This window comes from Panthera uncia (genome assembly GCF_023721935.1).
Source record: "Panthera uncia isolate 11264 chromosome A3 unlocalized genomic scaffold, Puncia_PCG_1.0 HiC_scaffold_11, whole genome shotgun sequence".
NCBI classification, from domain to species: Eukaryota; Metazoa; Chordata; class Mammalia; order Carnivora; family Felidae; genus Panthera; species Panthera uncia.
In genome coordinates, this window is record NW_026057578.1 from 51,359,205 (window position 1) to 51,372,051 (window position 12,847).

The 12,847-nt window shown below is 39.5% G+C and overlaps 1 protein-coding gene across 1 annotated transcript in view; it reads right to left on the bottom strand.

Annotated features, from left to right (window-relative positions):
- Nucleotides 1-224: 224 nt before the first annotated feature.
- The window catches only part of LOC125935994 (sulfotransferase 1C2-like), a 36,628-nt gene continuing 24,005 nt past the window's right edge, over nucleotides 225-12,847 (bottom strand). The window contains 6 exon segments of the mRNA XM_049649829.1: nucleotides 225-322; nucleotides 325-359; nucleotides 638-768; nucleotides 2,269-2,294; nucleotides 2,491-2,546; nucleotides 2,548-2,615. Of these exon segments, the coding sequence (XP_049505786.1) occupies nucleotides 225-322; nucleotides 325-359; nucleotides 638-768; nucleotides 2,269-2,294; nucleotides 2,491-2,546; nucleotides 2,548-2,615 (414 nt within the window).

The following is a 12,847-nucleotide window of genomic DNA, read 5'->3' on the forward strand; positions in this document are numbered from 1 at the left end:
TTATTGTTACAACTATAAACTCTGTGCTTAAAGACCTGCAAAACCAGCACATTAGTTAACATAATGTTTTTATTTCCCAGGTGCATGCAAAAAGGAAAAAATGTACATAATTTCTAGTTCTTGCCTGAACAATTTGAACAGGTTCAGAAAGTCATTTCTAAATGGAAACTGATAAAGAAAATTAAACCCCACAAGATAAGGTAATAAAATTTCCCCTGAATATTCTAGATTTTGTCTTCCTCTCTGTAGAGTTCCGTGTGGAAGGTCAGAGAAGTGCCAGGCATCTTCCTCTCACAGTCTTCACTGAACCTCTCATTCTGTGCACTTTGAAGTAACTCTTCCAATCTCCCATTATCCCTGAAAGACAATGAAATCATACTTGAGAGATTGGGTAGGAAGTCTATTCTGAATGCTTTCCCCTTGAAGTGAAATTTTAGACATAAGTGAAAAGCACTAATTTCTGTTACTAATTTTATTGCACGTCACAAGCTATTTTCTTTCAAATAATGGTTTGAGAAAATCTCAGTTATTGGCAGCCTAGTGACAGTTAAAAATTTAATGAGCATATTCTTTCCCAAAATAATAGTTACACAAGAGCATTGTTCTCAATGAGCTTCTTGATGTCTGGAAAGTATCTTTTCTCATAAATGGGGAGATGTAGAGGTTCACAACTTTAGAAGACAAGGTTTTGTAGCTGGTCATTGGGTTTGTCTTCATAACTGTGAGTGAAGTGTGCTGAACAATCCTTTGACAGTTCTCTCCCTCTAGCTTCTTCCCCACAAATACTCCATCTTTTCATGTTCCTGATGGTGTGTGGGGGAAACAAGTGTTCATTAGGGGATTTTGGTAAGAAAATCAAGAAAAGCAAGGAAACAAAATTTGGGAGAGGTTTTTTCAATTCTCTTTATCTTAGTAATCATGCTCTTATTGGTCTTGCTCACCTGAAGAACATGAGGTGATCTTCATCTTGAATTCATTACATTATTTTGATTTATTTCTCTCTGTGTTTCTTCTGCTTTTCTCACCATTCAACAGTCTTCACTGTAGCTTCCCTGTCAGAAGATACATTACCTTTCAGTAAAGGACTGAACATATCTAGAGCTTCTACCCTACTCTGATGGGCCTGTGTCCCTGCTCTATTACCCTATCCCTAATCCCTGCCCCAGACATAGACCCTAATTATTTTCTTTGTAGTTTCACTGAGCAGCTCCTGCTCTGACCTTCCCCATTCCCATTTTTTTCTCTTACCTACAGAATTTTCTTTATTCTTGATTTTGTACTAGAAACCCCTTCATTAGAAAAATATTTGAGGGGTGTCTGTGTGGCTCAGTTGGTTGAGCACCTGACTTCGGTCACGATCTCGTGGTTTGGGGGTTCAAGCACCATGTTGGGCTCTGTGCTGACAACGCGGAGCATGCTTCAGATTCTCTGTCTCCCTTTCTCTCTGCCCCTGTCCTACTCACTCGCGCGGGTGCACGCGCTCTCTCTCTTTCTCTCTCTGTCAAAAATAAATAAATATTAAAAAAATAAAAAAAATATATTTGACTAATATTCCACCTGGAGTACTCTCTTAGTATGAGAGTATTATGAGTATGTCTTTACATATTTATTTTACTTTCTAAGGAGCACGAATGCCATGAATAATATGAAACATGTAGGAAGATGACTTTCATTTCTGAATTTTTTAAATTAGAGAAATAAAGTAGTGTAATCACCCTGGTAGGTATTTTTCTAATCCAAGTATTAGGCAATATTTGCACCAAAGATTGACAGAACCTTTTCCCAGGGAGTTGAATAAACTAACTAATGGTTTCTGAGTCAAGTAGAACACGAGTTGGAGAAAAAAAAATGTTTTATGTGATTTATGGGTACTTTGAGGTAATAACCTTACATGGATCTGATAAAGAAAGAAGTAAATTATCTCTGAGAATAAAGTGAGAATACAGACAATTTGAGAACTAAGAAGTCTGTAGAAACCAGTTGCATAATTCTTGCCTTCCAAGAACCTCTTAGAGAGAGAAAACTATTTTGGATTTCCAAAGGCTACCATGGTTCGATCTGCTGTCCCAGACATAAAGGTCTAGGAATCTGGTTCCTGCCACATGGCACAAGGCAGTGTATGTGCATATTTTATCCTGGTAGTTTGCTTGCTTTGCTGATATGTGTGCAGTGAATGGAGGGGGTATATTGCCTCCTCTCTTTCATTTCCTTGTGGAAACAGTGGTTTATTAAATTCCACCTTGTCTTTCTCTTTCCATCATCTTTTACATGGTCATACCAGGAACCCCTGTGCACTGAAAGAAAGGAAGAAAATGCGGGCGTGGGTTGACTTGCCTAAATGCTAGTATGTGAAGGGTCCTTAGGCTGGGGCTGAGGTGTCAAAGGGAGGTGCTTAGTGAAGTTGGCTTCAGAGCTGGATTGTTTTTGTTTCCTTTCCTCTCACTGTAGAGTAGACATTACTAAGACTTCATAGGACCCCACAAGATCCACTCTCCCCTTTCACAGATGCTTCAGAGTACTGATTCCATGTTCCAGGGCCAGTGAGATGTGGTCATCCTGTGGAAGTAATAGCAGGACACTGTGTTGTCTTTGACATTCCTTGCCAAGTAGGTTATCTGTGATGATGGGTGAACCAGAGGTGAGAGAAAGAAAATTTTATTATTTGTGTTGTCACTTGTTTGTAAATCAAAGAATGTTCCCACAGGGAGTAGTAAATGCATGGGGTCTCTAGCAGAATTCAAGGAGCAATTTAGTTCAGGAAATATTTTAATGTTCTTTTTCTTAGTTTGTGAAAATTTAATGTTTTTCTTCTTTGTTCAGTGAATATAGTAATATTTTGTTTCTTTCAGGCTAATACTGAATCTTCTGAAAAGCTCCTAGGGCTCTTGCTCAGGCCTGGATACCCTTACTTCCTTTTTCTCTTTGTCATAGGATCCAAGGACTCAACGTGTTTGAGTTCTTTTTTAAATCTGACATTGCCCAAATTAACTCTCTGTGTTGGTAGTACTAATATGACTTTCCTAACTACTAATACTAATTACAGCGAAACAAAACAAATAAAACTTACTGAGCCCTTACTAGCAGGAGACTTTCCCAAGGGCTTTATATGCTCCAACTCATTTATCCTTCAAACTTTATAAGATAGATAAGAGTCTGACATGAATTCATGAGTGTTTTCCCAATACCACCAGGCAATTCTTCAGCCCCAACTGGGTGTCTTACAGTTCAACTCAATTCTGACACTATCTACATAGAGATAGTGTCAGATCCCACAGGTTAAGGGCTCAGACTGACAAGACTATCCTCCCTACACTCCTACTTGAGATATTAATTGCAAGTCCAGGTTGTTACCCAGGGTTTGGACCTACTGGCTATAGATCAGAGTTTCCCATGCCCCCCTTCTTGGGTTCAATTAATTTGTTAGAGTGGTTCACAGAACTCAGAAAAATATTTTCTTTGCTAGATTACCAGTTTATTATAAAAGGATATAACTCAGGGTCAGCTAGATAGAAGAGATGGGTAGGCAAGGTATGTAGGAAGAGGCATGGACTTCCACATTTCATGAGTGCATCACTCTTCCCAAATCACCACATGTTTACTAACGTGGAAGCTCTAAAAATCTAGTCCTTTTGAGTTTTTGTGAAGTCTAATTACATAGACAATTGATTAAATCATTGGCCACTAGTGGTTCAACTCAATCTCAAGCCCCTCTCTCATCCCCAGTGTTTGGAGTGGGGCTCAAAGTTCCAATCCAGCTCCCATTACTATGTGACCCAGGGGCTTTCCAGAAGTCACTTCATTAACGTAACAAAAACACTTTTGCTGCTCTCAGGACCTGGGAAATTCCAGGGTTTTAAGAGTTCTGTGCCAGGAATGAGATAAAGACCAAATATATATTTCTTATTATAAATCATAATATCACAGTTGGTATGATCATTGACCCCATTTTCCAGATGAGGAAACTAAAGCCAGAGAAGTGAGGTGACTAGTACAAGGATGCACATCTAATAATTGGCAGAATCAAGGCTCAACCCTTGCAGTGAGTTCCAGAACTTATTAGATTGCTTGTCTAGGTTGACAGAGTCATTAGCATGCCCCTTTCATGTGACCTTGAAAGCAGGACCCTCAAGCTAAGCATGAGGACACTTTTTGAGAGTTTTATGGCTGTTCACTGTGGGGAACTAGTCCTGGGACATCCTTAAAATAATTTTAAAAATGTAAGAATCTTAGCAAGTTCTGACAGTCTCTGTGACTAAAGTCGCAGATTCCCTTTCTTGATGTGGAGCTTGTGCAAGCCTCCCCTGCTTCAGCTCCAGCCCTTCACTAGGCATGATAATTTCATCAGTTTTTCCTGCACTGATCTGAGGGCAAGCATATCAGAAGCTTTAACACAGGAGTGAATTAGACTCCTAGCACCCACTCACTGTGAATTTATGGGGACCTTCAGAATGAGTGATGCCCATCTCCTTGCTAAGGAAACTTTTTTCTTTCTTCTCTCTTGTCCTTTCTATAAGTTGGCTACTATTGATCACTCCTTCCCTGATGTTCTCCCTTGCTCCTAGGTTCCTGCATTCATTTATTCATTCATCAAATACTTATCCAGCACCTGTTATACACCATCTAACAGACATGATCTCTTCTCCCAAAGGCACTTCAATACTAACAAGGAAGTCAAGGGTAAACAATTATTCATGTAATTAATTGAGTACATTGTGTTTTGTAAAAATGGGAGAATTTTTTTGAAAGTTTTTGGAGACACCCCTCCCTCCCAAGCCATCAGAGAAATGAGACAAGGGATCATTGAAATGACACCAAATAGACCAATGGAAGAGAATACAGACTCCAGAATTGGACCCACAAATGTATGGCCAACTAATCTTTGACAAAGCAAAAAAGAATATCCAATGGAAAAAGTCTCTTTAACAAATGGTGCTGGGAGAACTGGACAGCAACACACAGAAGGATGAAACTAGATCACTTTCTTACACCATTCACAAAAATAAACTCAAAATGGATGAAGGACCTGAATGTGAGACAGGAAACCATCAAAACCCTGGAGGAGAAAGCTGAGAAAAGACCTCTCTGACCTCAGCCATAGCAATCTCTTACTCGACACATCCCCAAAGGCAAGGGAATTAAAAGCAAAAATGAATTACTGGGACCTCATGAAGATAAAAAGCTTCTGCACAGCAAAGGAAACAACCAACAAAACTTAAAGGCAACCAACAGAATGGGAAAAGATATTTGCAAATGACATATCGGACAAAGGGTTAGTATCCAAAATCTATACAGAGCTCACCAAACTCCACCACAAAAAAACAAATAATGCCTTGAAGAAACGGGCAGAAAACATGAATAGATACTTCTCTAAAGAAGACATCCAGATGGCCAACAGGCACATGAAAGGATGCTCAACGTCACTCCTCACCAGGGAAATACAAATCAAAACCACATTCAGATATCACCTCATGTCAGTCAGAGTGGCCAAAATGAACAAATCAGAAGACTATAGATGCTGGAGAGGATGTGGAGAAACGGGAACCCTCTTGCACTGTTGGTGGGAATGCAAATTGGTGCAGCCACTCTGGAAAGCAGTGTGGAGGTTCCTCAGAAAATTAAAAATAGACCTACCCTATGACCCAGCAATAGCACTGCTAGGAATTTACCCAAGGGATACAGGAGTGCTGATGCATAGGGGCACTTGTACCCCAATGTTTATAGCAGCACTCTCAACAATAGCCAAATTATGGAAAGAGCCTAAATGTCCATCAACTGATGAGTGGATAAAGAAATTGTGGTTTATATCCACAATGGAATACTAGTTGGCAATGAGAAAGAATGAAATATGGCCTTTTGTAGCAATGTGGATGGAACTGGAGAGTGTTATGCTAAGTGAAATAAGTCATGCAGAGAAAGCAGATGCCATATGTTTTCACTGTTATGTGGATCCTGAGAAATTTAACAGAAGACCATGGGGGAGGGGAAGGAGAAAAAAAGTTGGAGAGGGAGGGAGTCAAACCATAAGAGACTCTTAAAAACTGAGAATAAACTGAGGGTTTTTGGGGAGCGGGGGGGGGTGGGTGATGGGCATTGAGCAGGGCACCTGTTGAGATGAGCACTGGGTGTTGTATGGAAATCAATTTGACAATAAATTTCATATTTAAAAAAAAGGAAATGACACCAAAGAAGTGATGGGGTGGATGAGAGCTGAAGCATCGATGGCATGGTCAGCCTTGGGTGGGAAGGGGGTTTTATCTGCCCCAGAGACAAGAGGGGGAGATCTAGATAGTCACTGGGAAACTTGGGGGGGGGGGCGGTTCAGGCTTTGAGAAGTCAGAGGAAATTTTGGCACAGAGACAGAAAGACATGGGGAGGAGAGACACCGGAATTTGCAGTGATTTCTGCAGCATTCTTACACAAGTTTTGTCAAACAGTTCTGTGGCTTGAAAGAGAGAAAGCTAAAAGGTGAATTGATCCAGACCTGGGCATTGCAAGTTGAAGACAACAATTAAAAAGCAGAGTAATTGGAAGTAATGGAACCAGAAAGAAGGATTCCAATTCAGACAGGAGGCAATTGGTATTTAAGATGTCTGAGGCACAGCAGTTGGTTGTTTCTATTTAACCACCCATTAAAGGCAAAATGGGCTAGTTTCTTCATAAGACATGGAAGAATTTTCAAGGGCCATGAAAGCTACTGGGACTCAGATTCCTGAATGTTGTGAATTGACATTTGGGATCTTACAGTGGCCTGTTGTCCTAATGGTCAGGGTTTTTAAATTCTATTGCAAACTATGATTTGCTATGGTGTATAATTAGGCAGGAACATGGTACCCAAGGTAATTCTGGGGCTTCTTTAAAAGACCTGATAACAACTTTGAGTAACTCACAAATTTGAGCTAATGGAGAGGGAAGTTAAAGAACAAGCTTAATTTCAGAATTACTTCAAAGCAACAATAATGTATTACATTAAATTACATTTGATGATTTAGGACAATTGCTAATCAATGTTCCCAAGAAGAGGTCTTACCAATTTTACTTCAGAGAGTCTAAGTGTTCTCTATAATTAGCAGTAGGGTATTACTGTACACATCACAGGTTATCAGTGGAAACATTGATAACCACATAAACATATGGAAACGTTGATTTGTGTAGGAATAATGAACATATAAGAGTAGTTTGGTACCATTTAATCCTGTACTGGGTTATAACATTTCTTCTGAAATCTTGTTTATACAATTAATAGTTTAGCAAGACATTTTTCCTAGGTGTTACAAAAAGCACACAAGTTCAGCCTAAATTTCCACAAATCCAAAATCCTTTAAATTAAGTGGCTGTTTAATTTTCATAAAATAGCACTTTTTTTTTTGCTTCTTAACTTGCAATCCCCCCCCCCCACAATGGATGGTGACATCAATTGCAAAATGAGTTGTTTTAATGATTTGTTGGAAAGCATTACATCAGCCTTTTCTAAGCCTGTAAACTGATTTGATTTTATTTATGTCTGTTTAAGAAACTTAATTTGGGGGTGCCTAGGTGACACCATCAGTTAAGCATCCAACTTCAGCTCAGGTCATGATCTCAAGGTTCATGAGTTTGAGCCCCACATCAGGCTCTGTGCTAACAGTTCAGAACCTGGACCTGTTTCAGATTCTGTCTCCCTCTCTCTCTGCCCCTTCCCTATCAGCACTCTGTCTCTCAAAAATAAATAAAAACATTAGAAAAATTAAAAAAAGAAAATTAATTAGAAGATGTTTCTACATAGGTGATTTTGTTTGCTGGGTGATGAAGGAGAATGCTCTATCACTAAGTACTTTACCTGCTTCCTCCCCCATATCCTGGGAGCTATGGTCACAAAGAGATGTCTTCTCTAACAGCCTACCTTGCATAAGTTAGTGTTGTGGCCACAGTCGATCCCACTTTCCTCTCTTCATCCAAACACATCACTCACAACTCTCCCAATCTGTCCCTCCTTTCTGCCTTCACTGTGTCTATTGTCCTTCACTGCAGCTACTCTTGCCAGTGCTCTCAATGCCCTTGCTTTTTTGTCTTTCCTTTTCATTGGGAGTTTGGATAAATATTGATCAATGTTCTCTGCTTCCACAAGAGGGCCTTTTTCTCAATCTATATGCTCTCCATGGTTAATCCTAGTCCCTTGCTGGGCTTCACTTCCTGGCCATGGTCTGGTGACTCTCCTATTTACCTCTCCAGTCCAGTGGCCTCTCTCTCTCTTCTTAATTTTTTCTATTAAAATTTTTTTTGAGTTTATTTATTTATTTTTAGAGAGAGAGAGAACAAGCAGGGGAGGGGCAGAGAGAGAGGGAGACACAGAATCTGAAGTAGGCTCCAGGCTCTGAGCTGTCAGTAAAGAGCCCAACACAGGCCTCAGACCCATGAACTGTTAAGTCATGAACTGAGCCAAAGTCAGATGCTTAATTGACTGAGCCATCCAAATGCCCCTCTAGTGGTCTCTTTGGAGTCCTATCTCCACTAACACATTTCATGGGCACCTCCTAATTCCCCAAAGAAAACTAAACCCACCATATTCCCAGGTGCTCAAGTTGGGGACTTGGTAACATGGGAGGCCCAGAGAAGTTAATTAACTTGTCCAAGATCACACAGCTTGTAAGTGGAAGAGTCTGAGGTTGAAGGATTTTCTCTTTCCACTGATCCACATAACAGCTTCTCTTTTATTTAGGGGTTAGGACTATTTTCCTATGCATCTTCAGGTCTCCAGTCATACATAGCACAGTGGCTAGCACACTGCAAAGTTCAGTAAATTTTTATTAAAACAAAGAATGCAAGTATATTCAAACATTTTCTTCTACTTTCTCACTATGCATGTAAGAAAATGAAAGCCAAAGGAGTTAGAGCATTTTCTCATGGGTGTGGTGCAGACTCACTCTTGGCACTTCATACACATCACCAACTGACTAGGAATTGGATTGATTTCTCTTCTGCTTCTTCCATCATCAATAGTTAATGGATCCAGTCAGTTAAGCGTATGACTTTGGCTCAGGTCATGATCTCGTGGTTTGAGCCATGTGTTGGGCTCTGTGCTGACAGCTCAGAGCATGGAGCCTGCTTCAGATTCTGTATCTCCCTCTCTCTCTGCTCCTCTTCCCACTCATTCTCTCTCTCTCTCTCTCTCTCTCTCTCTCAAAAAGAAACATTATTAAAAAAAGAGCTAATGAAAGGAGAAGTAAGAGGATATGAGGAGAATATCTAAAATAAAATAGAATTATATGGAAACACTGCTGAGGGGATGCTCATGGTCAAGATGAAGCAGGTTTAGGAAAACTTACTTCCACCTGTATATATCTCACTCCTGGGCAGGGGTAGATGACAATGCTGCCTGATTCTGTATGTGTGTGTGTGTGTGTATGTGTGTGTGTGTGTGTGTATGTGTGTGTGTATGTGTGTGTGCATGTATGTGTATGCGTGCATGCATATGTGCCAGTACTTTGGTGTTTTGATGCATATTGCCTAGCACTATTCACACTGATGCTTGCTCTGCCAAGGGGAATAACCAGGAGATTGGAGGTGATGTGTGGGAGCACTAACCCTACGTTACCCATGAGGGTACACATGTGAGAAGCTTTTGCTCTTAGATGTGCTCTTTGGCTTCCCATAACCTGCCTTCCTATCTTCCTCAGCAATTTTGCACACCTGCTTTAGGATATGTAGCAATGAGATCATTAGGCCAGCCTGGAAGCACTGAATTTCATTCCAAAAGGCATACATGGTTTTGGTCAACAAAATTCCCTGCACATCTTCCATTTTGGGGTGCTGAATTTGGCCTTTCTGCTCTGGGCCATTGGGAAATGGTATTCTAAAATAAAACAAATAAAATAAAAAAGAGAGGGAAAAGTATTTTATTTTAGTTGATGTAGTTTGTCTCAGTAGAGATGTTCAGAAATGTACAAGCTTGTAGCAATGTGTAAGCTTGTCTTATTTGGGGACAGTTCTAGCTGCCAAGTGGTAGGGAAGGAAATGCTCCCCGGAAAGAGAGGATCAGGGTGTGATTTCACTTGCAGTGCTGTTGATTATAGCTGAGGCACTGTAATTTTTATTTTATCACATCATGACTAAGCACAATGGGAGATGTCAGCGTGTTAACTCTTGGCACACTCTGAAATGGTTCACCAGAAGACCTAAGAACACATCTCATTATGACTTGGTTGAGTGGTATTCTGACTGTCTCCACAACTGGATGAAGAGCCTGAAACAATTTAAACTGGTCATGTGGGGTTAGGTAGCTTGTTATCTTCTCTTTTTTCTTTTTGTTCTTTCTTTCCTTTTTCCTTCTCTTCCCACTTCTTCTTTATAAGTTAATATTCATTAGTATCCTGCACAGTTTTACCATGGCTTTATTTTGTTGAAAATTTCTATAAGTGTTCACTCATTGGAGTGGTGGGAGAGGCGGACAAGAAGAGCTTTGCCTAAACATGACCTACATTTCATGTGCCATTTGTTTACTAAATCATACCACTAATGTAATATTTCATTTTCTTGATTCATTCTTCATTCTTGCTTGGTTACTACTAATCATTAGAGAATAAATTTCCATTTTAAAGATATTATTCAAAATCAGTGGGGCACCTGGGTGGCTCAGTAGGTTAAGTGTTTGACTTTGGCTTAGGTCATTATCTCATGTTTCATGAGTTGGAGCCCCACATTGGGCTCTCCATTCTCAGTGCAGAGCTTGCTTCAGATCCTCTGTTGGCCTCTTTCTCTGCTCCTCCCCCATGCTCTCTCTCTCAAAAATAAATAAAAACTTAAAAAATTTAAAAATATCAGTGAGCTATTTCCTGTAACAACAAAATTTTGCACTTACTAAGCAAAAAATACCTTTCTGTTTTCACTTCTTTAAAATTTTTTTAATGTTTATTTGTTTTTGAGAAAGCGTGTGAGTGGGAGAGTGGCAGAGAGAGAGGGAGACACAGAATCTGAAGCAGGCTCCAGGCTCTGAGCTGTAAGCACAGAGCCTGATATGGGGCTCGAGTCCACAAACTGTGAGATCATGTCCTGAGCTGAAGTCTGATGCTTAACCAACTGAACCACTCAGATGCCCTTATTTTCACTTATTTAAATTTCACTGAATTATGACTACAAAACCCCAAGCAGTCACATAGAATGACAGAATTGAAGAAACTAAAAATTTGCATCTTTGTTTTTATAATTACTGTGCTATCATTGTTCTGAATCTACTACTGTTGAAACAGGAATATTCATATACAACAGGGACACAAATTGTACTTGAAGTGAGTTTGAAGGATTCTGAACCGTTATGAACTTACCCTGAAAGGAAGCAGGCATCACTGCATCTGTGTGTCAGTTACAGAGGCTGGCTGTATACTTGGGTGTTCTCTGAATTAACTTCCATACAGAGGTAAGTAGACATGAAACCAAATCACAAAAAATTAAAATCTAAAATTGCCAAATATGAGGGATATAAACAACTTTTTTTACACAGGAAAAAGATGCTAATTTGAACTTACATACATATGATTAAAATTTAGTAGTAACCAAGCAATTGTTTAGAATTTAGGGCTAATAGAAGATGGCCTTTTGCCCCCCACTGGAATATTTATCACTGATATTGTTTAGAACTGCCAGAGGAGGGTGATTATAAAAAACAGTCAATTTTAGTTGGCTTAAATCAAACTCTTATTGCCTTCTCGCCAGGTAAACTGCTCCTGTTGCCCTCAGCTTTGGAATGCCACTAGTTGGGACTAAAAGTTGGGAATCTGTGATATGAAATGTGCCCACCTTCCTATAGTCATTCATCTATGCATTCATTTGCTTATTCACTATATACTTGGTGGACACTTGTTATGTACCTTGCATTGCATTACGTATTGGGAGTAAAATGTTGAATAAGACGTGGAACCAAGTGCTAAAGAATTTATGATCAAGTACGAGATATAACAAGTAAATTGACAAATAAATGTGGAGCAAGAGGGCTACAGGTGGGGTAAAATATGGGAAACCAGTGAAAAGGTCTTGCATCTTGGTTATGCAAGCCCTCAGTGGCCACAGCATTGCGGTTGAGACTATCTCTAAATCTGACAACCATGCCTGGGCTGACTTTGCTGATGCTATCTCCCGTTTTCTGCTTTTAGCAGGATATGACTCAGGCTCCCAAGTGGACACCCTTCAACTTCCTGTTTCTGTAATTAAGCACGCTATGACTCCTAATTAGGTTTTGGTCATCTGGCATCCCCCTCCATGCCCTTCCCTTTTCTTTCTCACCAGATATATTCGCATTATGGACTACTGCACAGAAGTGAAAAGCAGTGAACTACTGATGCAAGCCAATGGAGAAATCTCAAATGTTACATTGAGTGATAGACACCAGACACAAGCAGGTACATACTGTACGATTTCATTTATATGAAGTCCAAGAATAGGCAAAGTCAATCTGTGCTGACAGAAATTAGAATGGTGGTTTTATCCAAGGGTAGAGATTAACTGACACTCTGGACATGTTTTCTCAGGGCTGGCTGCATCAAGACTACCCTCAAAGTGTCCCTTCCATGCTAATCAGGTGGAACCCCAGAACCTAGCACAGCTGGAGTTTCTTGAATGACTGGGACAGATATCAGTGATTTCATATTTTCAACATAGATATAACCTAGTATTTGCATATTTACACCCAAGGTATTTTATATTACACACTAGAAAACTAGGATGCACTTTCCAGAATAATGGAGACCTAAAAAAAAATCTTTGCAGTATTCAAGTCTTTATTTTATATTTTATTTTATTTTATTTTATTTTATTTTACTTTATTTTGTTTTGTTTTGTTTTATTTTATTTTATTTTATTTTATTTTATTTTATTTTAT